The 26,341-nt window shown below is 39.9% G+C and overlaps 1 protein-coding gene across 6 annotated transcripts in view; it reads right to left on the bottom strand.

Annotated features, from left to right (window-relative positions):
* The window catches only part of DNM2 (dynamin 2), a 176,714-nt gene that overhangs the window by 48,573 nt on the left and 101,800 nt on the right, over positions 1 to 26,341 (bottom strand). For 3 of the 6 annotated variants that reach the window (XM_081317587.1, XM_081317589.1, XM_081317592.1), the window contains exons 9-14: positions 22,019 to 22,086; positions 20,667 to 20,805; positions 16,707 to 16,793; positions 15,788 to 15,858; positions 5,954 to 6,005; positions 5,224 to 5,235 (exon numbers count right to left, since the gene is read on the bottom strand). In XM_081317587.1, the coding sequence (XP_081173713.1) occupies positions 5,224 to 5,235; positions 5,954 to 6,005; positions 15,788 to 15,858; positions 16,707 to 16,793; positions 20,667 to 20,805; positions 22,019 to 22,086 (429 nt within the window). Of the gene's footprint in view, positions 1 to 5,223; positions 5,236 to 5,953; positions 6,006 to 15,787; positions 15,859 to 16,706; positions 16,794 to 17,545; positions 17,685 to 20,666; positions 20,806 to 22,018; positions 22,087 to 26,341 lie in introns of all 6 variants that reach the window. The other 3 variants (XM_081317588.1, XM_081317590.1, XM_081317591.1) reach the window with 3 other exon arrangements.

Raw genomic sequence — 26,341 nt, 5'->3', positions numbered from 1 at the left:
TCTCTTATTTTTCTTCCTCATTGGAATTGTGCTAGACCGGGCTTTTATAATTGCACTTTTCAAAGTTTCCCAAGCTTCTTGGGGTTGTTTTCCCCTTGAGAATTCTCATCCATGGAATACTTCTCAAGTTCTAAGTTTATTGAAATCTGGTCAACATTTCATCTCTGCTAGTGAGAATTAAGTCCAGTATGGCTGACCCTCTGGTTCCCCTCTCTACCTTTTGGGAGACAAGGTTCATCTATTTCTTCTGTTTGGTTGGTTGGTCTGTAGTATACCGTATAACAATGTCATTCTCCCCCCCCCCTTTTATATGCATTCAAGATGATTTATCAGGTCACGGGAAGGGGAAATTAGAGTCAGATGTTTCAATCAATGGAATAATAATCAGGTGTGAGTGTGGGAAATCCTGCCTTATTTAAAGAACAGAATTCTGGATATTATCTGATTTTCACCATATACTGTAGGTATGTGAGAATATATCATGTAACAGAAAAGATTTCAGTGGATCTCTATAAAAGTTGTTTCCAGCTCACCAGGCTGGAAAATGTTCTAAAACTATTGCCAAAGAGTTTTGACTCCACCAGTCTACTGTCAGGCACATTGTATGCAATTTAACATCCATTGTTACCCTCCCCGGGAGTGACTGACCAATGAAGATCACAAGAGCAAAGCATTTATACTTTTGAAGGCCTTAAAGAAGCCCAGGTTACTTTTAAGTAACTAAAGGACTCTTTTGTATCAGAGAATGCCAGTGTTCAAGAGACCTCTGTTGGGAGAACACTGAACAACCATACTGTCAAGCTCCAAAGCCTGCTGTCTTTAGGACCATTGCATGTTCTTAGCTTGCCAACAGTGCAGGAAGAAGGGGAAAGTTTGAATCCACAGGTGCTCCTTACCAATGTGAGAGCTGGAGAGTTGTTTGGCGAACTAAAGTTCCTTCTCATAACAATTGCCAGAAGATATTTTGGACAATGTGACCTGAACTGTCAGAGAGGGGAGGGGGAGTTTTATTCTTTTAAATCTGTTTCCCGCCATAGCTTTAGCTTTACTTCAAACTTGCCAGATTGTTTTTTGCCTAATAAAGTTAACATTGGAGTTCATCATGCTTGCTTGGGCTTATTCAGCTGGAATATGACACATGGTGTATATGGCAGGGTTGCAAGGAAAAAACCACTACTCTCAGAAAGAATGCTCCCTACCTATAGTTTGCAAAAGACTACATGGATAAACCAGGTTATTGGAAGAATGTTCTGTGACTAAATGAAACCAATAGATAACTTTTGGGCTTGAATGAAAAGTATTGTTTGTCAAAATGTTCCAAAATAAGAACCTTATCCCATTTGTGAAACATGGTGGTTTCAGTATCATGGTTTGGGCCTCTGGTCTGCTTTTGTGCTGCTTCAGCATTGGTGGAACTACACATTGTGAATTTTACCTGCAAATTCTGCAAGTAAATGTCAGGGTAACTGTGAATTGAACCTTGAAGTAGATCATGCAGCATAGCCCAAATGCATACAAGTTCTATGACTAAAGCAGAAAAAAGCTTTAGTCATTTGGAATGGCCAAGTCAAAGTCCTGACCTATTTCCTATAGAAATTTTGTGGAAGGATCTGAAGTGGGCAGTTCATGCAAGGAAGCCTACCAATATCTTTGAATTGAAGCTTTCTTGTAAGGAGGAATGGGCTAAAATTGCTCTGAGCTAACATGTGGGACTGATTAACAATTACTGGAAATTTTTAGTTGCACATTGTTGCCCAAGAGACGCACAAGAGTTATTGAAGACAAAGATTTACATACATTTGCTGCATGTAAATATATAGAATCCTAGAATTGCGTAATTTTTTTGGAATGCTAACAAAGAATTAAAGGGAGACTGATATAGCCATTTCAAACTTATTTGTTCTTATCAGTCAGCCACACCCTTTCTGAGATTGGAACCTGGGCTGATTGCACATCAGGCAGTTGTTCTAACCTCTAGGCCACAGGCTCTTTCTCACTTTGTCAGCTGCATCGGGGAGGGAAGAGGCAGGGGAGATATGTCTTGAGTATTTTTGAACTCCTTGCCGGCCCAAATACAGGCCAAATCTTTGCTTGCCTGTATCAGCCCAAACTCAGGCCGTCCACAGGCAGTAGTCGCAACTGCGACAATCATTATTTGCGTAAATAATAAATCCTAGAATTATAGAATCATGGGGCTGGAAGAGACCTCAGTCTTTTAGTCCAATCCCCTACTCAAGGCAAGAGTCTTATACCATCCCAGTGAAATGGGGGTACAGTCTATTTTTGGAAACCTCCACTGATGGAGCACCCACAGCTTCAGGAGGCAAGCTATTCTATGGATTGATCACTCTCATTGTCAGAAAAAAAATCTTTCTAGGTTGTATCTCTTGGACAAGTTTTCACCCATTACTTCTTGTCCTGCACTCCGTGCTCCCTATAGAATAAGACAACCCCTTCTTCTTTGTGACAGCCCATCAAGTATTGGAAGACAGTTATCATGTTCCCTCTAATCCAGACTTGTCAAACTTGCAACGTAACATGATGTCGCGTGACGTATCTGAACTTTTTTCCCAATGCCGGCAATGGGGTGGGCACGGTTTCCTTGTGACGTGTCCAGCCTGTGGGCCAGCAGTTTGACACCCCTGCTCTAATCCTTCTCTTTGAAAGGCTAGACATATGTAGCTCTCTCGACCACTTTTTATATTATTTAGCCTTCTTTATCATCTTTGCTGCTCTTCTCTGTACACTTTCCAGGGTTTCAATATATTTTTTGTATTGAAGTGATCAAAATTGGACACAGTATTTAAAGTGTAATTTTACCAAAAGTGGTACTAACAATTCACGTCACCATGATAATATCCCCGTTCACACACCCTAGGACTGCACTGGCTTTTTTTTGCAGGTGCAGCACACTGCTGGCTCATATTTAAGTGCTTGTCCCTCTCACAGCTACCTTTGTTGAGCCACCTGTGCATTTGCTTTTTCTTGCCTAAATGTAAAACCTTAGTTTTCTCACCATTGAATTGCATTTTGTTGGTTAGGGCTCAGTATTCAAGCCTGTCAAGATCCTTCAGGATCTTGAGCCTATCTTCTAAAGTGTTGGTTGTTCACCCAGCTTGGTGTCATCTGCAAATTTGATGAGTTACCATTCTATCCACTCATCTAGTTCATTTATGAAGAGTAGTGGGCCTAAGACAATGTGGGATAGACAGTACTACCACTAGATGGATTCACAGTTTGCTGACCAACTGCACTCAGTGGATAGTCCTCAATGGAACAACATTTACATGGAAGGAAGCATGCACTGGGGTACCTCAAGGTCCAGTTTTGCTAAATTTATTTGCCACCTATCTCACCATGGGGCTACCTACGTACTGTAGCTTACAACAATAAAAAGAAATGAAAAAATGTAAACAAAACAGAAATAAAATAATAAAACAATAAAATAAACAATGAAAAAGAACACCATGTGACTACATCAATATGATAACCAAAAAGATGGATGAGTGGAGGCTAGAGAGCAAGTTGGGGGGAGCTAGAGTCTCCCATTAATCCAGTAGCCACTTCCAGTGTGGAATTCCCTCATGCTTGTTGTCAAATGTTGTCTAGTTTGTCTACTGAAATCCAAGTAGACAGTATTTCCTGACAGTGATAATACTAAGCCAGTGAATGGCTTGCCTTCAGAAGTTGCAGGTACTCCATCACTGGAGGCTTTTAAAGAGACTGGATAGCCATTTATCTGAAATGATATAAGGTTTCCTGCTTGAACAGCGAGTTGGACTAGAAGACCTCCAAGGTCTCTTCCATCTCTGTTATTCTATTCTCTTACTGTTTTTGACTCATTTATTTAATAAGGTTCTCTTTATTTAGTTTTAGAACCTGTTGAAGAACAGATCATATTTTAGGTCATATTTATACAGAAATATTGACAATTCAAAAGAGTTCAAAAACTTCATCATATCTCATGAAATATCTAAGCTAACCAATTAAATTTTCACAGCTAAATTTACATCTAAAGGGGGACTCCATTTCTGGACAGCATTTGCCACATGCTTGTGAGCCCATCATCATTGTAAGAAAACCATATACATTCATTAAATATGAAATGACATTATTCCAGAAGCAGGGGAGATATAGAAACAATATGTCTGATCAGGACACCCACCTAGACTATTTGAACCTGTTTCTTCAGATGGTAAGTGAGCAGAGGATGATAGGCAAACATGTGTAGAGAATGTTCAAGTGCCTTGTGACTAGAAGATTGAGGGAATCAGATCTCCTTTTACAAAAAGGCCTTATGCAAAGCATTTCCCAAAGATCAGCTAAATGATCCTATCAACTGAGTTCATCAGTTTAAGCCTTAGAATGCAATAGCACTCAGTTACTGTACTTGTTATTTTCTTCATCCATTTGCACTGTTCCTTAAGCAATTCCCTGTGTTTGCCTGAAGTTAAGACTTCAAACAACAACTTAATAATGTATTATATTCTAATTACAACAAAGATTCTGAGATATTTTCAAAAAGGTAAATTTAAGCTGCAACTAGGAATGTCATAAGAGAAATTCCATCTAACATTGCAAGTACCAATCAAGATTTATCAGCACACTTAGCTTCCACCCTAAACTACTTTTTCTTGTTCCCATCTTAAATTAAAAATTAGGGACACTTAGGAACTGAGACTTGAAGCCTTATTTGGTAAAGCATTGGTGAGGTGGACAGCATATGTGTTGACATTCCATCATACCGACAGCACTCACCAGAAGAAGATAAAGATCAAAAACATGCAGAAAGAAGGATTTTCTCATAAGCACACTTTTCTACAGGGTAGGGTAGGGTAGGGTAGGGTAGGGGAGAGGAGAGGAGAGGAGAGGAGAGGAGAGGAGAGGAGAGGAGAGGAGAGGAGAGGAGAGGAGAGGAGAGGAGAACAGTTGGAAGGGACTTATACAATTTCAGAGAAAACTAGTATACCCTATGAAGAGCGACATTCATTGCCAAATTGATAACAACACAAATTTAGTACTAGGAGCTAGGCTTAAAGATATACTGTAGTTCCCATGTCTGGATCTCCTGGAACACTTTTTGGAGAGACTTGCTTTTCTGTACAATTAAGTGCACAATGTTTGTGGCAGCAAGATGGCCTATTTTGGGATTTTTGTTATGAAAGAAAATCTCCATCACCAAGTTTTAAGTATCAGTCGCTAGCATATTATACAGGTACTTACCAGTATCTCACCCTTTAGAGGTTGGCAAAATTAGTTGTGCAGTCAAAATAAGGAAAAGCAGAATGAGGGTACAAAACAGTGAAAAAAATCAAATAAATTGAGTAGGAGGGGAAAGGGGAAGCAGAAGCATAAAAATGGTAGGAAAATAAAGGAAAAGTAGAAAAAAAGTAAAAGAAAAAAGTTACATGCTATTAATTATAATTGTACAGTGTTAATGTTTCATTACACTCTTTCCAAACAAGAATCAATACATATTGGTCCTCTATATTGTATATCAACTAACCATTATGCAAGAAGTTAAATTGCTAATTTTGTGCCTAATTCCTGGCTATCAAAAATGCAAGTATCTCAAGACTGACAAATTCTCAAAGGAATATTATGGTTGTATTATTTATTTTCTCTATTTTTTTCTTTATACCTAGCACTGTTTCCTGATGGTTTTCTCAAAGAAACTGGAAATGCACTTTGCAGAAACAGCTTCAGTTTAAATCAACACATATAGCAAAAAAAACCTTGCTGGAGATACTGTACATTTTGTAATTGGAACTGCTTCCATGTCATTTTCAGATGATATAAGGAAAGAGTATTATCTCTTACATTATGCAGCACTATGCTCACAAGCCTATTCAATTTTCTACAACTACATATATTAATGTGCTCAACAGCCTGCACTGTGTAGTTACAATCTGCTGAAAGGAGACATGAGTCAGTACCTAACATGAATCAGTACCTGGTTTGGGATTGCTCTTTTCTTATTTGCTTGGGTGCTCCTTTGTTGTGCACTGAAAGGAACAAAGAGAAAGAAATGTTTTTTTTACTAAACATGTATATTGCATGTCATTCCCCACCTGCCAAAGATAGCTTATATGTTAGCAATGCTCTAAACCAACAAGACAGTTATTCCTGTTCAAGTCAAGGGAAGATAACAAACATGCAAGAAAGAAAGTGCCAGTACTTGAAGGTCACCAATAATAAGTCATACCACAGTCTGTCAGTACTAGAATACTATTAAGTCAGAGAAGCTGTGAAACATTCCATCTCAAATCTAAATTAGGGAAAGGGAAAAGGGGGAAAAATAAGTTGAAGCCTGTAACTCCTTGCTTGCTGCAGAAGCAGGTAAAAATGGCTTTAGGAAAGAAGAGATGCTTAGTCTAGTTCCAAGCTGAATCATATTGGATCCCTTACTTTGCAGTGGATAAACATAAAATCCATGTCTGGATGACAAAGAGGTAAGTACAGCAAGCCTAGTACACTGGATGGTGATTTTAGGTTTCTTTAAACTTGTTTATTTTGGTTTTACATTATTTTGTAGTATTGTATTCTGTATTACAAAAGTATTGCCTTAAGCATACCAATGTGAAAAAGCAAAGTAGAGGCACATTTTAAAATGTTTTTAGTTGGTAATCCAGCTGTTTCTTTAAGTATAATCTCAATCTTAATTCCAATATTTGTCAACAATAACATTATTAAATTAGCTGTTTTGCAAAAGTCTAGCTCTGATCACAAGAAAGAAGATAATGCTACTTCACACTGTAGTCACCTCCTAAATGGACTACTGTAATGTGCTCTACATCGAGCTGATCTTGAAGAGTATACAGAAGCTTCAGTTGGTGCAAGGCGCAGCAGCAAAAGGCAGTTATGTGTGCTCCAAATTGCACACATTATACCTCTGCTGTGCAAGTTGCATTAGTTTCCAGTTTGCTTCCAGGTCCAAATCAAATATTGGTTATAATCTTTATATGACATGGGACTGGGATATTTGAGGTCTGCCAGGCAAGGCATGTTGTAGGCTCTGGCAGATAGGCAGTGTTGTTCAGCAGGACCTAGGAAGAAAGCCTTTTCTGCAGTCAGCACCACTCTGTGGAACATCACTCATCTTGAAGTGAGGTTGGCCCCAGCTCTATTGGTTTTCTGGAAGGCCTTTAAAACAAGACTTTGTCAATTAGCTTGGGGATCCCATGGTAAAGTGCAACCTGTTAATGGCATATGAGTTAATGGATTCATTCTCTATATGCTTTACTGCCATTTTTATTAGTTTTTATTTTAAACGGATTGTTTTAATGGTTTTTACTTGATTACTATGTACACTGCCCAAAGTCACTATGTGGTAAGTTATACAAATTTGAGGGATGGCTGGACAAACAGACAATGTGAACCTCTTTCACAATGGTGGAGCTACTATGGAAAAGGTGCACCAGCTTGATCTCACCAGATGATATGGTGATGCAGTGGTTAGAATGCAGTATTGCAGGCTAATCTACATTCCCACTACCAGGCGTATGGGCAGTTGGGAAAATGTGGAGGGAGGGGCAGCTGACTGGTAACAGAGCATGGTGTGTTCTCAGCAGGTGAGAAGTGAAGGCTGTCTCCTATGGCTGTTCTCCAAAGAATGGCCAAGATTTCTGTCAGAGCAGGGCAATGACTTCAAGGTCAGTGGAAGTGGTGTGTTGGTGATGCTGCCTGTTGATGTTGCTTGCTCTGGCTAACCCCAGGTGCAAGGGAGCAGGACAGGTAAGGGGCATGCACAAAGGCTGAATATTCAGGCAAGGCAAGAGGAATAGGGAGGTGCAGCTGCAGAAAGTAGTGTTATGTGCTTGGGGAACAGCAAGGTGTATGTAGTGAGGGGCATGGTGGCTAGAGCATTTTGTGAGGGAGATTGGGTGTGGGTGGGAAGTTGGTTATGAAGTGTTGTTTTTGCAAGTGTGTGTTGTATCTGGATGACGGAGAGCGGTCTGAGTGCCAGTGTGGTCAGCAGCAGCGGCAGCCACCCTGTCTTGTAGCCACCAGCTCAGCAGCATCCCACGCACCCAAACCTGGCAGTGGAGTGGTGGACGAGAAGTGGGCCTGGTGAGGTGGGGTGGAGCCCAGTGCTCTCCCTTCTGAGGGTGGCAGGGAGCTGTGACACCCCTGGTAAGGTGTGCCAGGCAGGGAGGAGCGGCCCAGTTCTCCCAGCAGTGGGCATGGTCAGATGGGGTGGAGCCCAGCACCCTCCTTCGGGGTGTGTGTGGCAGGGCACACACCTCCGGGAAGGCATGCCAAGGCATGTCCACCGCCTCCCAGCATACAGCCTTTAAAAAAAACAGCACCTGGTGCCTTCCCTGTGCGTCATGTCCAATGGGAAGGCAGAGGTCCACCCCTCAGCATGTGGATTGGCTGCCAGGATGTGCGGCTAATTGTCCCACATGGCAAATTGGCAGGGACAAATTGTCCCACAGGGTGAGGCAGTGGGGAAAGAGTGAAGGGGGAAGAATTGGTGGGGAAGGGATGACCCCATTGGGTCAGCTGTCATGTGGAGGCTGGGGTGAAGTGGGAGGGGCCAGGCAGCTGTGGCCAATTGTCCCATTCTGACTTTAATCTGTTTATATCTGCAGAAGTTTTCAAACTCTGAGATACCACAAAATTGACTAATTGCACCGATAGAACTGGGAACCAAGCCCAGAACCAGTTTTGGCACTGCTCTCACTTAGTCTGCATGTCTTATCTGACTTTTAAAAACAAACTGTGATCACTCTCATCCTTTTTGTGGGAGTCCTGACTCATAGTGTGAGAATCCCTGCTCTAACTTAAACTCTCCAAAAGAACATCATATGTTAAAGTTTCAAATACCAAATAAATTAATAAAAGAAGTTTTCAAATAACATGCTGAATTATTTTGTCCACATAGTTGCAGATAAATTCAAGGCCCATGCATTCATAACTGGCTGCTCTGAAATAAATGGAGATCTTCAATTCTCAGCCTATTGAAATGGTTGTAAATGAATGCATAATTTCCAGAGAAGACGAACTGTCATAAATAATTGTGTTCCATTTAATAAAACATGCCTAAAAAAACCACAGATCAGTGTGATATACAACCAAAGCCACTAACTTTTGATATTCCACAGAACTTTAAATTAAGAAAACAATTTACAATACTAATTCTAAATAGTGATCTCCAACTTTCAGAGGTAGAAACACCATTTTCTTGGGTGGATGTCATTTCAAATTACTAAGTGCCCTATTAAGAAGTAGTATAATACAGGTAGTCCTCGACTTACAATCCCAATTGAGCCAAAAATTTATGTTAAGTGAGACACCTGTTAAGTGAGTTTTGCACCATTTTATTACCTTTCTTGCGACAATTGTTCAGTGAATCACTGCAATTGTATAGTTAGTAACACGGTTGTTAAGTGAATCTGACTTTGTTGGTCAGAAGATTGCAAAAGGTAATCCCATGACCTGGGGCACTGAAATTGTCATGAGTCAGTTGTCAAGCTACTGAATTTTGATCATGTGAATATGGGGATACTGCAATCGTCATAAGTGTGAAAAATGGTCAGAAGTCACTTTTTTCAGTGCTGTTGTAACTTCAAACTGTCTCTAAATGAACTGTTTTAAGTTGAGGACCACATGTATGTCAAACAGTAGAAGCATTTCCTTCTTTTATGCTGCACAGAGTTTTAACCCTAGCCTTCAACTAGTGATCATGGATGTGTGTCACACAATTGCCTTGTATAAGCAAGCTCAATTTGCATTTAAATTTAAACATGATTTTTTGTTCATAATACCAGAAGTCTCAGTAAATGAGAGATAAATGGTAAATAAAATATTAAGAGAGTGACATAGTCAAGCAGCCATTAAGAAACAAAATTCGCGAAATGAAAGCTAGTTTTGTGTCACTCTCAGCTTTGGCAGAAGAAACGTTCTCTCATCTGCACTGAAACATAAAAATGCAAGCAACAGAAAGAATTGCTCCAACTCATCAGAAGAAATCCTTGATTATTTTTATCTTTTCTAATCTGCAGCACAAACAAGTCCTTCAAGGAAATGATCTTTGTATTGTTAGACATGATGTGTAGTATTTGCTTTTGGAGTGAAGATTTATAAGAAATAATTTCTACTGTTCAATTCCAATCTTCATTCCAGTGCAAGTCTAAATGCAAGATACTTTCAACAAGTGTTCCAAAGGATTAGACAACTTGGATTCTTGCTACAATAGAGAAAAACTCTCACAGGCAGATACGCACCCAGCCATCATGTGCTGTTCAGTGTAACAGCTGGGGAATTTTGGACAGTTTCAAAGGAATCCAGAAGCAAAAGTAAGACAATTCAAAAAAACAAAACAAAACAAAATCCAAGACAGATTAAAGAAAAGAAAGAACTCTGTATTAAATGGGAAAGAAGAGACATATGAATGCACGCATGCTGTAAAGCAGGGGTTCCCAACCGGGGGTGTGAGACAATATTCCAGGGGGTACAAAAACTTGGGTTTTCAAAATTATAGTGTATATGCATAATTTGTTGCCGTTATTTCGAACTTTTGTAAGGGGTGCGAGAATATATCAGAAGTGTTCTAGGGGTATGGGATATAGAAAAGGTTGGGAGCCACTGATGTAAATAAACTCACTCTCAGGTCATTTGATACATTGATGAGAAATATTTTTTTTGCCGTATGCGTAAGCCATATTATAAAGGTCATATCACGGTATAAAAAAACAAATCAAAAGGATTCAGGTATTTATTTTATAGTAAACATTGATTTAAAAAGTAGCAAGCTTTTCCTTTTATTAAAAAACTTTCAGACTCCTGTGCCAAAAGATTGCTTGGTATCATATTTTACAAGTTTGCAAAGAAGTGAAAGTAGATTTTGTTAAAGAACCTAAACTTGCTATAGATACATTAATGAGGCATTTGACACAGTAAACCACAGCTTCTTGTTAAGAGAGAAAAATGTGGGACAGGCAGCATCACCTCTAGATGGATTCGTAAATGGCTGATAAATTGTACTCAATGTATAGTCCTCAATGGAACTACATCTACATGGAGGGAAGCATGCAAAGAGTTATGTCTTAGGCCCAGGACTCTCCAACTTCTAAAATTATAATTCTAAAATTATTTGGATGAGGAGATAGAAAGGGAATTTATTAAAATTTGTAGACAACACCAAGCTGACTGGGCTAGCTAATACTTTAAAACACAGGTACAGAAGGATGTTGACAGACTTGAACACTGGACCTATCCAACAAAATGCAATTCAATGGTAAGAAATGTACACTTAGGCAAGAAAAAAGCAATTGCACAGGTATAAAATAAATGGCTCAACAACAGTAACTGTGAGAGGGATCTAGAAGTCCTCATGGACAATCACTTAAATATGAATCAGCAGTGTGTTGCATATGTCAAAAAGCCAATGTAGTCCTAGGCTGCATCAACAGGGGGATAGTATCACGGTCACAACAACAACAGTTTATACTGCCTTAGTAAGATCACACTTGGAATACTGTGTCCAGTATTCCAGTATTGGTCACCATGATACAAAAAATATGCCGAGACTCTAGAAAGAGTGCAGAGCAACAAAGATTATTAGGGAACTGGAGGCTAAAACATATGAAGAATGGTTGTAGGAATTGGGTATATCTACCCTAATGAAAAGAAGGACCAGGATAACACGATAGCAATCAGGTACTTTGGAGAATAGGTCTACCCCCTCTTTTCTGTGACAACCCTTCAAATATTGGAAGGCTGCTATCTTGTCACTCGTAGTCCTTCACTTCATTGCAGTAGACATACCCTGTTCCTGCAATCGCTCATTGTATGCTTTAGCTTCCAGATCCCTAATCATCTTTGTTGGTCTTCCCGGTACTCTTTCTAAAGTCTCAACATCTTTTTTGTATCACGGTGTCTAGACATGGACTCAGTATTCCAAGTCCACCAGGTACTCTCACTTTATTCCCATTTAATCTTTTTGAACAAATTACAGGTAGTCTTCAATGTACAAACACAATAGAGTCCAATATTTCTGTTGCTCAGTGAGACAGTTCTTGTGAGTTTTGCCACATTTTACTACATTTCTTATCACAGTTGTTAAGTGAATCATTGCAGTTGTTAAGTTAGTAACATGGTTATTAAGTGCATCTAGCTTCTCCACTGACTTTGCTTGTCTGAAGGTTGCACAAGGTAATCATGTGACTCTGGGACATTACAATTGACATAAATATAAAGCAATTGCTACGCATCTGAATTTTGATCATGTGAGTATGGGGATGCTGCAATGGTTGTAAGTGTGAGAAATGGTTATAAATCACTTTTTCAATGTAACTTCAAAGGATTACTAAATGAATGGTTGTAAGTCAGAGACTACCTGTAATATCAGTGATTCCCCCCTGCATAATTTTTCTAAAAACCTGACCATCAGAAATGATAAGTCATTTTTTAAAAAGCTACAAGTTTTAATCAGAACCAGAGTAATAGAATTAGAATCTTTTTCAAATTATAAGGTACAGTTAGTTCTCATTTAGTGACTGATTCATGAAGCAACTATTTGTAGCTAGGACAGTTATGAAATACTAACTTTGCAAACAAATCTCGCATTTACAACCTTCAGAGGTCTGTAAAACAAAAGTAAAGTAAGACCATAAACACAGTCACAGTTTCAGTTAGCGACCACTTACGGTAGCTTAGCAACCACTTAGCTTAAGAATCAAATTGTTAGTCTCAATTGTAAGGACTAGCTATATTATTAGATTGTAATCTACCTTGCACTTTCAAGCCAGCAATACTTTTAACCATAGAGAGGAAGATGCTTCCCTTTCACATACACTCACAGTGAACCTTGGAATTATAAATTCAAGAGTAATAGTTACTTCTTTATTTTATTTATTCATTCATTAAATTTATATGCTGCCTATCTCACTATTCAAAGCAAATAACATTACACTGTCACTTAATTCAAAGAAGAGAAGCAGTAGCAGCAAACAGCATAACACTGTTCTATTCCCTAGCACCTTACTTTAATATCCATTTCACTGTGATCACCCCTCTGAAGTTGTGGTTTGCTTTGTTTTGCTTCTTGAGGATAGCATGGTGATTACATACATGTAAACAATTCTTTTTCTCCCATCTCAACATTACTCAAGTGCTTAATTAAGGATGTTCTTAATGCTGTTCATGCACATCCTCACAATCTATTCATTCAAAGTATAGATACACATTCTAAATTATTACATGTCTACATTGCTAATGTTTTTAAAGTTGTATTAAACTTGTATTTTGGCTACTTTTGATAATAGGACACATATTTTTTGAAATGTTTGGAAATTGGGGAATGGGGCTGTTCTAGATAGTAGAAGCAGGGAAGAGACTGAGTCCTATGGCCCTTTCCTCTGGGGTTCTTGTGGACACTTTCTCCACATGTATTTAATATCTACATGAAGCCAATGTGGGAAGTCAATTATAGATACAGCATCAGCATGTTCTTGAGGCTCTAATTATGGTGTCTGGATACCATTATTAGAATCTGGATAGAAAAGAATAGGTTCAGGTTCAGGTCTCCCAATTCCAAACATATTCCATCTCTGGTTCTGGTTGAGACCCTGTTCTCTCACAGTGTTAGTCACACTGAAGTGGATCATAACTTGAAGAGGAAACAGCACATATGGGCAGGAAGGCTTCTTGTATTCCTTGGTCACTTCTCACTTAGCTACTGCAATGCACTTTACATGGAACTGCCTTTGAAGACCACTTGAAAGCTGGTCCCAAGTTCAGCATCTTACGTAATTATGGGCATTCCTTGATTCATCCATGTAAAAGTGGGTGAGAGCTGTATTGGTTACTGGTGAGATGCAGTGTAAGATGCTGGTTGTCACCTTTCATGTCCTTAATGGTTGATGGTCTAAGTATGTTTGTGAATAACTGTTCCCAAAGGTATCTGCCTGCTCAATAAGACAAAGGAAAATAGAATAGCCCCTTGGATAATTTCTCACAAGGAAATTTATCAATAAGGACCATGGAAGTCAGTCTTTTCAGTTGCTGCTATTTTGGTTATATTTATTGCTTTAAGCATGTTTACAAATGATAGGCATTTTAAGCCAATCAGAGTCAGCAATGATTGGCTTAGCTTGTAAGTCTAGTTAAATAATAAATAAATAAGGTTAAGATCTGAATAAATTCCTTAAAAATAAAGAACTGTAATACTTTTACTCCTATTTTTATTGGATTTCTTTTTCAAAAGAGTGTATTGCTCTGAAATTTCTGAAGAGAATAGAATCCAAACCAAAGTGTAATAAAACTATTTTATCAATTTTACTTGAACTAAGTTTTTATATCAAAGCTTCTTTACAACATAAAATCAAGCATTCTTAGTTTCTACTTGATCTAGCTGAAAAACAGATATTTAGGTAGATGATGTCTGTGATCTTTAGTGAAGAACAGAGACACTATGTAGCATACATAGTTTTCTAGATCTTTATTATTTATTTTTATTTATTTTATTTTATTTTATTGAATTTATATACCGCCCTTTCCCGAAGGACTCAGGGCGGTTTACAGGGTATAATTTTAAAAACATTAATACAAAAATTAAGACCAATTTAAAAAAGATTAAACTAAGTCCCTGCAAAACCCCAGTTAAAACCCCAATTAAAACTCAGCCTGAGCCGGAAAGCTCAAAGAGCCAGGTCTTCAGGTCTCGGCGGAATGATCGAAGGTCGGGGGCGGTCCTAAGCTCCGCAGGCAGCTGGTTCCAGAGGGCAGGCGCCCCCACAGAGAAGGCCCTCCCCCTGGGTGTCATCCGCCAGCATTCTTTGACCGGCGGCACCCTGAGAAGACCCTCCCTGTGGGAGCGCACAGGACGAAGGGAGCTTGATGCCGGCAGCAGGTGTTCCCTCAAATATCCTAGACCCAAGCCATATAGGGCTTTATAGGTCATCACCAGCACCTTGAATCTCACCCGGAGGGCAACTGGAAGCCAATGCAGCTCGCGGAGCAGAGGTGTTACATGGGAGTAACGGGAAACTCCCATCACAACTCGCGCGGCTGCATTTTGCACCAGTTGAAGCCTCTGAGTGGTCCTCAAGGGCAGCCCCATGTAGAGAGCGTTGCAGTAGTCTAAACGGGAGGTCACGAGCGCATGAGTGACTGTGCGTAGGGCATCTCGGTCCAGATAGGGTCGCAACTGGCGCACCAGGCGAACCTGGGCAAAAGCCCCCCTGGTCACAGCTCCTATATGATCATCAAAACTGAGCCGTGAATCCAGGAGGACACCCAAGTTGCGAGCCCTATCAACGGGGGGGTAACACCTCACCCCCCATTGTTAACGATGGAATAACTTGGTCAACCCGAGATGCCGGTATGCACAGCCACTCAGTCTTGGCAGGATTGAGACGAAGCCTGTTTCTCCCCATCCAAACCCGGACCGCCTCCAGGCAATGGGACATCACAGTGAGGGCATCACTGGGTTGGTTCAGGGTGGAGGAAAAAAGTTGGGTATCATCAGCGTACTGATGATACCCCACCCCAAAACCACAAATGATCTCGCCCAGCGGCTTCATATAGATGTTGAACAGGAAGGGCGAGAGAACCGACCCCTGAGGAACTCCACAAACGAGAGGCCTCGGGGTAAATCTCTGCCCTCCTGTCAACACCGACTGCGAGCGGCCCAGGAGATAGGAGGAGAACCACCGTAAAACAGTGCCTCCCACTCCCAACCCCCTGAGACGCCACAGTAGGATACCATGGTCGATGGTATCAAAAGTCTCCCGAATCACCACCGCCACCCCACCGCCCCTATTAGATAGCAAACACTCACTTGGCAAATCCAATGAAGTCTTCATGGTTTGTGTTGATATAGGACAGCTCAATGTCAATCAACAGGAGAATCTGAAAAAAGAATGACAAGAGTTTCTCAGTTGTACAGCAACCTAATTTAAAAACTAACCCATCTAGTCTTTCATTCTGCATTTGTTACCTTCTGGGAGGAGGCTTCGTGGTATCCATAGCAGAACATCCAGATTCAACCATAGTTTCATTCCATACAACCTTGTGAACTCTTAGGTTTCCTCCTTCCGTTATATATTCAAGTTATATAATATTTAATATTTTATTGTTATGTATATGTAGGGGTGTGGGTCTATACATATGTTGTATGTAGTATGTTTTAGGTGTGTCATGTATGTGTCTCACTTTGAGAGTAGGCAACTAAATTTCATTTTTGATGTGCGCCATTGTGCCCACAGTAAAAAAAATGACAATAAAGATTATCTTATCTTTTGATAAAGCACCTTTGGAGTACCCTACTAACCTTATACTAGTTTCCTAAAAATTGCTTTATTTTAAAAAGACCCTAATCCAAGTTTGCATTTTTCTCGACTACTGCAGCTCCTCAAAAGGATTACAGGGAAAAATGCAGAGAGCTGGTCTAGTCCAGCTAATTGTTTTTAAGTTATGGCTTCAAAACATATCTGCACTGCCCTCAAATAAAAGTACTATAAATCCTATGCTGTAATCCTAGTTCAGTATTTCACAATTGTTCAGCATGCTGAAGAGTTGGTCCACACATTAAAGTTGCTGAGACGAAATTACTAACCTAAAAGTAATTTCAGCTCACTACAAATATTAAAAAAGCAAGGAAGGGCTCATTTTTTAAGAACTATTTTTTTCAATTCTGATCCTTCTATTCTTGGCCAGTTCAAAAAGTTATCTAGAAGACAAGGAAGCAGATTGTTTACCTGGTCTTTAGTTTTTCCTTCACGTTCTCTGATGTATGTAGTAACAATTCTCTCTGTCTCTTCTCGCAGCCTGGGATAGGAACCAAGCTAAGGACAATAGGATAAGACATCACATCTCTGCAGCTTTAAGCATTATTTACACAGAAATGCAAGGAAAAAGGAAGGTCTGGGTTGGGCTGCTTCCCTTCTTTCATCACTGGGGAAGGATTGATTTACCAAGTAAGGGATATTTATTTTTACCAATTTAGAACAGATCCATTTTAATTTATTAATAATACTTCTCTAATACTCCTCCAATGATCTTCTGGGAAATAGCCCACGATCCTTCTGGGATTTAGTAGAAGAAAGGAGCACACAGAAGACTGGCTTCTTAATATCACAGGGAAAATAAGAGTTGATTGTTCTTTTTTTTTCCTTAGAGAGAATTGTTCATTAAATATTGTATACATTCCAAAGCATCTTTCATGACATACATGTTTAATATAGAGAAAATACTTCACAGGAAGTCATGTAAAGTGTTCCTTTAGTTCCATTTCAAATCAAATACAACTATAGTTGCTATGATCCAAGACACAGCATTACTATAGTGCTCAACTGTATAGCTGATCCATGTGTAAGAAACCACAGGAAAGGAATGAGTAACTGACCCAAATGATTCAAGAGAACTAAGCCAATAATTAACTAGAAGAATGGAACTTTGCGTAGTGTCCATTGCTTCTTATTTGAATGCATTAAGGTTTTCACTTAGATAGTAACCATATGAAGCCATACTCCTGAAGCATTATCAAGAGTTAGGGAGATAGCAGAAAAGTGGGGGGAAAAGAGTATAGACCCATTACCTTCTCTGAACACTTTTTAATGACCATGGCCAGCTCTGAGACCACCAGATCAACACACTTCAAACTGGGCTCTTTGAGCTTTATAATCTGTTTTTTCACTATTGTTTCAAAAGCCATATCAGGTGTGAAGAGCCCCGTCCTGCACCATGCAGAAAGCATGAACACAAAGGAGAGATTCCGAAGAATAGAGGAAAAATGACAGAGAGGGAAAAAGAGATTGAAAAGGTTAGTAGTGTGCAAAATGAAAAAGCAGCAGCACTTCCTTAAGAAGATCCTTCTTGAATTGTCAAAATGAGCAATTCCCTTCCAAGATCATTCAAGAATTATGCTCCTCAGGAGCCTCAGACAGGATTCAAATCCTGCAGCAAATGGACTGTAATCCAACTGGCTCATCCTTGTAAAGTATTCCATGTCACAGTAGGTCTTCAGTAAAAGCATGGAAGTCCATCTCTTACTTGCTATTCTCAAAACTCATGAAAACTGTTTTAGTATAGTGACAGGGAAAGTTATGGCTGTGCCTACAGCTAGCCTGTTGGTCTAGAGCATAATTGGCCAACTTATGGCACATGGGTTACAAGCACAAATATAAACATAGAAAAGAGCAGAAAAGCTTCATAGTTTCTGATTATGTCAGAAGCATACTTTTAAGTGTTGCTTTGTTGAAGAGCTGTGCTAGTACCAGCTTTTTGTCTCAAAAAACTAGACTTAAACTTCCTTCAAGCACTGTGCTTTGCACAGAGTAATAGCACCTCATACTTAAGGTTTGACTTTGGTTGGCTGCCACTGTCTGAAAGCCTTTTTACTTAGCAGGCAACTAGGGCACAGTGTGGGGAAAAAAGGACATTGGTGATGATTGACACTTTTAATAAATAGAATTATTGACTTTCTACTTCTAGAATAGACAATTAGCACCATCACTGGAGCATGAAACTGAATTAGTTGGTCTGATTAAATCAGAAGACACAAGACTCATGTAACTTACTGCTTTTCCATGTATTCTCCAGCCATGTCAATGAAAATATTTCTGTGTAACATGTAAGTTTTCTATGTGCAGAGCAAATAGTTTGAACTAAGAAAAATTCCAGGACAGTATATAGGCCCTTACATACATGATGGCTGTATAAGTAAAGAAAAGACCTCTTCAGAAATCAGCACTTCAACTGCATTTCAATGCCCACAGTTTGCCCAGAAAAAGTCAAACAATGCTTTCTTGACCATTTAGCTGGAAAGAAATGCCACTACCAAAAAATAGAACTAGTAACCAATCCCTCTTTGCAGTAACAATTACATGTAGTCCTATTTTAGCATTCTTATAATCTCTTTCTCTGTCATCTTGAGTAGATTGAATAGAATAGAGCTGGAAGGGACCCTGGAGGTCTTCTAGTCCAGCCCTCTGCTCAAGCAGGAGAACCTACACCATCTCAGGCAGGTGATTGTCTAGTCTCTTCTTAAAAGTCTCCAGCGATGGAGCACTCACGATTTCTGGGGATAAGCTGTTCCACTGGTTGATTGTACCTGTTTTCAGATTAATAATCAGTTATTTCCATACTCACATTAAAATGTCCTATACCAGGGGTAGGCAACCTTGGCTCTTTTATGACTCGTGGACTTCAACTCCCAGAATTCCTGAACCAGCCATGCTGGGGGGAAGGGAGAGGATTCCAAGCAGAGCCATGCTGGCTCCCCTGTCCTATACAATACTTTTGGGGAAAGACTTCTGTAATGAATTCTATGGTAGAAACCAGCTGGACAACTACTATTATAAAAGTCTTGCATGGCATAGGTCCAGCTTACTTGAGGAACCATCTCACTCCCTGGAACTGGCCTGCCCCACCTGGACTGGCAGAGGAGGCATGCTGCAGGTCCCATTAGTCTAGGAATTCCAGCTAGTGGGATCCAGGAAAAGGACCTTCTCTGCCATGGTTCCTGCCCTTTGGAACATCTTATCCCCCGAGATGAGATAGGCTCCCACCCTTTCGACCTTCCGCAAGAGCTTGAAAACCTGACTCTGCCAGATGTCTTGGGGTGCTGATGGAGGAACATTACTCTGGAGGTGGTTAATGAATTAAGAGGCAATCCCACCTCCATGCATTCTACTCCTTCCTTCCCCATCTTTTAACTATAATTTTAATTTTATTGTAATTTTCAAGTTTTTGTTTTAGAAATATTTATGTTAGGATTTTAATGTTTTAATGCTGTAAGCTGCCCATAGGTGTTTCGATACCAGATGGGCATCAAATAAATTTGATGGACAGATGGATGGGCAGACAGACCAACAGGAGATTCTGTTGCATTTGAATAAGTGGGACTTGAAGGACCTTGGACAGCAAGTGTTGGCTTCTTCACAGTGTATCAACAGAAGCTCAATCCTTAGTCAGAAACAGATTTAATCTATCACATATAGCACTGCAAAAGCTAAGCAATGTAAACTGCTCTTCATAGAGTGTTCTTCAGTACTTTGCTAATTATAAAAATATCAAGAAGATATAAAGACAATGAGATCCTTAAATCTTGGTTTGGACAGCCTACTTTTAAGTCCAAAAATATAATCAGAGAGAAGTCAGTTTCCTGAGAAATCAGGTTTTAAATACATGGCCAAGCCAATTATACTGAAATGATGGAATTCCTATTTGAGAGAGACTTTTAGAATACAGAGAGCATTACTTCAAACAATGTGGTTAAGATTAAATTGCTAAAATAACTTTAGCTTTACTGGCTCTGTTGCTATGAAAAAAATTCAAAGAGTGGTTGAAATGGCAGATCAAGAAGCCATGCACTTAATAGAAAGCCAGGATCCAAGAACAAATCTGCTCGCTAGTTTGAACAACCTCCAGACAGCCCACAAATGCTTCTGTTCGATATGAAAGGATGAAAATAGGAGAGATCTAGGGCTAACTGAAATGTGATACCAAGATTGTTGTCTGGACCACATAATGCTGTATTTAAGCATTTTATAAAAATACAGGAAACAGGACAATCTCAACTTTAGCCAATCAAGATTTTAGAAGAAGTTTGCAGCAATTCTTGGAGGTTGTATTTGGCAAGTTGGGAAAAATAGAATAGTACAGTTTTAGGTTTTTCCCAACCCAGTCAAGTAAGAGCTCAATAGCTAGTTCAATACCTTACTGGTACACTGCCTAACTGTATTGATTAATTCCTGAATAACCAAGTCGACACACTTCAAACAAGGCTCTTTCAGCTTCACCACCTGCTTTTTCACAATGGCTTCAAATGCCAAATCTGGTGTGAACAGTCCCGTCCTATATCAGCACAGGGAGGACAAAAGAGCATAAACACAGCAGAGAAAAAAAAGGGGGGAGGAGGGGAAAAAGATATTTAAATATGGGCAACATTCCAGAACACAATTCCCTCCCATAACAGACAGTTTTTCTGTTGCAACAAGCCCTTCCTTCTGCTAGTAATGTTAGTTAAATAATATAGGGATGGAACAAGGACTTCAGAAAATGAAGATTATAGAAAGAGATATGAACACTCATATTTGTTATTGAAAGATATTTTGCAAACTGAATTTGTAATATGCTTCTTTATAATGCTTTTATAATATCTTTGAATATAAAAAGGAAATGCCTTTTTATAAAAATTCCCTGTACTAACTAGTTATTAGAGAATTAGAATGTGGAAGTGTGAAAAACAGTTAACTACAAAATAGATCACAATGGGTATTTTTGCTGGGTCAGAAAAAAATAACTGTTCTGGAAGCAATGGATTTTGCTTGCTGCTCCCCACCAAAGCAGCTAGGAATAATAGGAAATAGTAACTTACCTTTCTTGTATAAAAGCAAGAGTCACCTAACCTATAGTTTAGCAATCTATAAATACAAACCAATATAATCTCAAATTCAACATATATTTCTGTCAACTACATCTTCATTTGCAGTATAAACAAAATAAAGAATTGCTAGATGGGAGGGAATCATCATATAAGTGCTGTGCCATTCCCCTTACCCTCCTGTTATAGCAGAAATCAAAAACTTCTCAGTAGATTTACAATCTGATTTTCTAAGAGCTTTTTTCATCCTCCCCTCTAGCTGAAATTCTTTCAGTAACAGGAAGTTGTTGTAGTTTAGATGTGTGAATCTCCAGTCATGCCAATATGATAATCATAATAATCAGTTTGCTCTAGTGATTTAAGGCACCAGGCCAGTGGCCAAGCAGAAGGGAAAAAAGGTCCCCTTTCTTAGGCAGGGGGATAACTTTGGGCCAGTCACTCTCTTTCAACCTAACAATGTTGTTCACTGCTTTGAAATATTTATAAAAATAATAAAAGTGGGATAAAAATAAATAATGTTTCAGTGCAACATTCTCATCAACATTTTTCTTTTTGATTTCAAGATAATAGGAAACATTTTCAGTACCAAGGGCTTCCCAAACTATCAGCTGCTTTGGATGCCCCAGATAAGTATCATTATATACATTTTATGCCATGTACATTCAGTCCAGTCTGAATACTTGCCTTATACCATGGATATTTTTGATTGCATAGCTGATTTCACGTCGCAAATCTTTCTCATCAAATTCCATCTAAAAGAAAAATGGTGATATATAAAATACTTCTCTTTTTCTTCCATTTGCAGACTTTTTCCAAAAAGTCTGCATTTATGTGAAGTCATGATTGACAATCATTTTATAGTGTAAACCTATGTCAAGATACAACATCTGAGGACATAATAGCAAGAGCAAGGTATTCACCTTAATACATCATCACCAGTGGAAAGAGAGCATACAGAAACAGGGACCTCCTCTCATCCAATCGCAGGGATAAATTCTGTTTCCATCTAGTGGGAGGAGGGCCACTAAATTTCACAGTACAAGTGAAGGGCATCTATATGCCCTACTCTTTGGTCAACGTTCAAGTCATAGCAACAATGATGCTGCCTATTAATAATTAGCCTCCAGATTTGAAACTTGGACAGCCCAAGTGTTAGGAAGCCCAAATATTAGGAAGCATATTATGCATCTGTTCTTCAAAACCAAACTTGGGAATTTATCTGGATCCATAGATAAAATCTTCAGCATACAGTTGAAAGCTTTAATTAATATTAATAATTAACTCCAATAAATTAATTCAATCCAACTTGTTCTCAGTTCAGCAACTTCTCTGTTTTCTCCCTTTCTGCTCTAGTTCTAAAAAATAATAATACAAATTTTCCTTTCTGAGCAGGTTAGTGGAATTTCTTAGTGCCAAAATACAGATAGTGTGCCCCTGCACACAGAGGCTAGCGCGTGCATGGGGACCGACAGTGTCCGTCAGCAGCCACAGCATGCTGCCTGTCCTGCATAAGGGCAAACTGGCTACAGAGCCCTATCGGCATGGGCGGTTCTAGGATGCTATTTATACATTCACAACCTCCATTTGTCTGGGGATGATGCAAGGTGCTGAGCCCTCATGTGGTGTCTAATATTTTCAAGAACTTCTGCCGGAATTGAGACGTGAATTGGACTAAGAAGATCCATTCAAGGATGCCATGGAGTCTAAAGATGTGTTGCACGAAGAGTTTGACTACTGCCCATGCCAATGAGATTTTGGGGCATGTTACAAAGTGCACTTGTTTAGAGAAGAGGTCAGTGACAACCCAAATGACTGTGTTTCCTGTATTCTCCGGTAGTTCAACTGTAAAGTCAATGGAGATTTCCTTCCAAGGTGCTGTAAGATTGGCCACTGGTTGCAGGAGGCCAGGGGTTTTCTTTAGTCAGCCTTTCCCTGATAAGCAAATGGGGCAGCTGATGACATAGTGTTCAATGTCTTTCTTTAAGGAGGGCCACCAGAATTTCACTAAGTGCAGGGTTTTCACAAATTCAAAATGTCCTGCAGTTTTTCAGGGCATGCTAACTCTCAGGCACATAAAACTTGGCCCCGATAGTGCAGTCCATTTGGTGGGTTTTAAACCACTTATTTTTGATTAAGGACTCTTTTAATTCTACTAGTAGGTTGTCAGCTCTCTGTGGTGTGGTTTTTTCCGAGTTCTGGTGATTGCAGGGGTGGCCAGCTGATTGGAAGGGAAAACCCAGCTTATGATTTCCTTCTTTGAGCTACAGGTGAAACTTGAAAAATTAGAATATCGTGCAAAAGTTCATTTATTTCAGTAATGCAACTTAAAAGGGGAAACTAATATATGAGATAGACTCATTACATGCAAAGCAAGATAGTTCAAGCCGTGACTTGTCATAATTGTGATGATTATGGCGTACAGCTCATGAAAACCCCAAATCCACAATCTCAGAAAATTAGAATATTACATGCAATCAATAAAACAAGGAGTGTACATAGAACAATATCGGACCTCTGAAAAGTATAAGCATGCATATGTACTCAGTACTTGGTTTGGGCCCCTTTTGCAGCAATTACTGCCTCAATGCGGCGTGGCATGGAAGCTATCAGCCTGTGGCACTGCTGAGATGTTATGGAAGACCAGGATGCTTCAATAGTGGCCTTCAGCTCTTCTGCATTGTTCGGTCTCATGTCTCTCATCTTTCTCTTGGCAATGCCCCATAGATTCTCTATGGGGCTCAGGTCAGGCGAGTTTGCTGGCCACTCAAGCACAGTAATCCCACGGTCATTGAACCAGGTTTTGGTGCTTTTAGCAGTGTGGGCAGGTGCCACGTCCTGCTGGAAAATGAAGTCAGCATCCCCATAAAGCTCATCTGCGGAAGGAAGCATGAAGGGCTCCAAAATCTCCTGGTAGATGGCTGCGTTGACCCTGGACTTAATGAAGCACAGTGGACCAACACCAGCAGATGACATGGCTCCCCAAATCAACACAGACTGTGGAAACTTCACACTGGACTTCAAGCATCTTGCAGTGTGTGCCTCTCCATTCTTCCTCCAGACTCTGGGTCCTTGGTTTCCAAATGAGATGCAAAAGTTGCTCTCATCAGAAAAGAGGACTTTGGACCACTGAGCAACAGACCAGGTCTGTTTTCCTTTAGCCCAGGTAAGATGCTTCTGACATTATTTGTTGTTCAGGAGCAGCTTGACAAGAGGAATACGACATTTGAAGCCCATGTCCAGGATCCGTCTGTGTGTGGTGGCTCTTGATGCACTGACTCCAGCCTCAGTCCACTCCTTGTGAAAGTCCCCAACACTTTTGAATGGCCTTTTCCTGACAATCCTCTCCAGGCTGCAGTCATCCCTGCTGCTTGTGCACCGTTTTCTTCCACACTTTTCCCTTCCACATAACTTTCTATTAATGTGCTTTGATACAGCACTTTGGGAACATCCAACTTCTTTTGCAATTACCTTTTGAGGCTTTCCCTCCTTATGGAGGGTGTCAATGATGGTTTTCTGCACAACTGTCAGGTCAGCAGTCTTCCCCATGATTGTGATTCCTACTGAACCAGACTGAGAGACCATTTAAAGGCTCAGGAACCCTTTGCAGGTGTTATGGCTTAATTAGCTGATTAGAGTGGGCCACTTTGAGCCTAGAATGTTGCACCTTTTCACAATATTCTAATTTTCTGAGATTGTGGATTTGGGGTTTTCATGAGCTGTACACCATAATCATGACAATTATGACAAATCACGGCTTGAACTACCTTGCTTTGCATGTAATGAGTCTATCTCATATATTAGTTTCCCCTTTTAAGTTGCATTACTGAAATAAATGAACTTTTGCACGATATTCTAATTTTTTGAGTTTCATCTATATTATATTGAGGCAGTCGGGAGAGGGTATCAGTCAAAAAAACCCTTTCCCTCAGGAAGGTAGTGCAGCATGAAACTGAATTGGCTGAAGTATTGAGCCCACTGCATTTGCCTTGGGAATCATTTCCTGAGTGTCTTTAAAGGTTTTAAATTCTTATGGTTTGTCCACACTTCAATTAAGTGGCTTTACTGCCCTCCAGGAAGTGTCTCCACATGAGAAGTTCCCACACTGCATGGCATAAACCTCTTTTTCCCAGACCGTCCATCTGTGCTCAGCCTCAGCTAGTTTTTTTTAGATGTGTAGGCATAAGGCTGTAAAATCCCTTGGGTTTTTTTGAAGGAGGGCCAGCCTAGATCGCCGTATCACTAGCATCAGCTTGGATGATAAACAGGGCATTCAGGTCCTGGGTGTTTGAGCAAAGGCTTAGCTGCAAATAAGCACTTAAATCTCTTAAAAGCTGCCTAGCATTCCATTGTCCATTTGAGGGCTTGGCTTAGTCTTTCCCTCTCCTTTGGTCTTTAGGATGTTAGTGACAAGAAGCACTATTTGGGCAAAGGATAGGATGAATTTCCAGTAGAAATTGGTAAACCCAAAGAAGCTTTGAAGCTGTTTTTGGGTGCCCAGGGTCCCCCATTTGAGTACTCGTAGATTTTCAGGATATCCATTTCCACCCCCTTGTGTGAAATGTGGTACCCCAAATAGTCAATCTTGTCTTTGTGGAATTCACACTTTGAGAGTTGGCATTGCAGAGCTTCTTCAGCACTGCTCTGACCAACTTCACATGTTCATTCATAGTTTCAGTGTAAATCAAGTAAACTAAGACCCCTTTACATAAATGATCATGCAGGACTTTATTAATTGATAGCATGAAGACTGCAGGTGCCTCCTGTAGCCCAAAGGGCAGCAATCAAAACTGAAAGCACCCCAAAGGGCAATTAAAGGTACTTCCCACTCATCTCCCTCTTTAATATGCACTTGGTAATAGGCTTCCCTCAGGTCTAATTTGGTGAAAATCTTCCTTCCAGGTAGGCTATCATGTCTATCAGTGGCAAAGGGTAGACATTCTCAATGAAAATTGCATTTGGCCTGTGGTAATCTACACATAGATGGAGGGACTCATCCTTTTTCTTTTA

Source organism: Vipera berus (assembly GCF_964194415.1).
Source record: "Vipera berus genome assembly, chromosome: 2".
Taxonomy (NCBI): Eukaryota; Metazoa; Chordata; class Lepidosauria; order Squamata; family Viperidae; genus Vipera; species Vipera berus.
The sequence above is the reverse complement of the archived record's forward strand: the minus strand, read 5'-3'. Positions and strand labels throughout refer to the sequence as shown.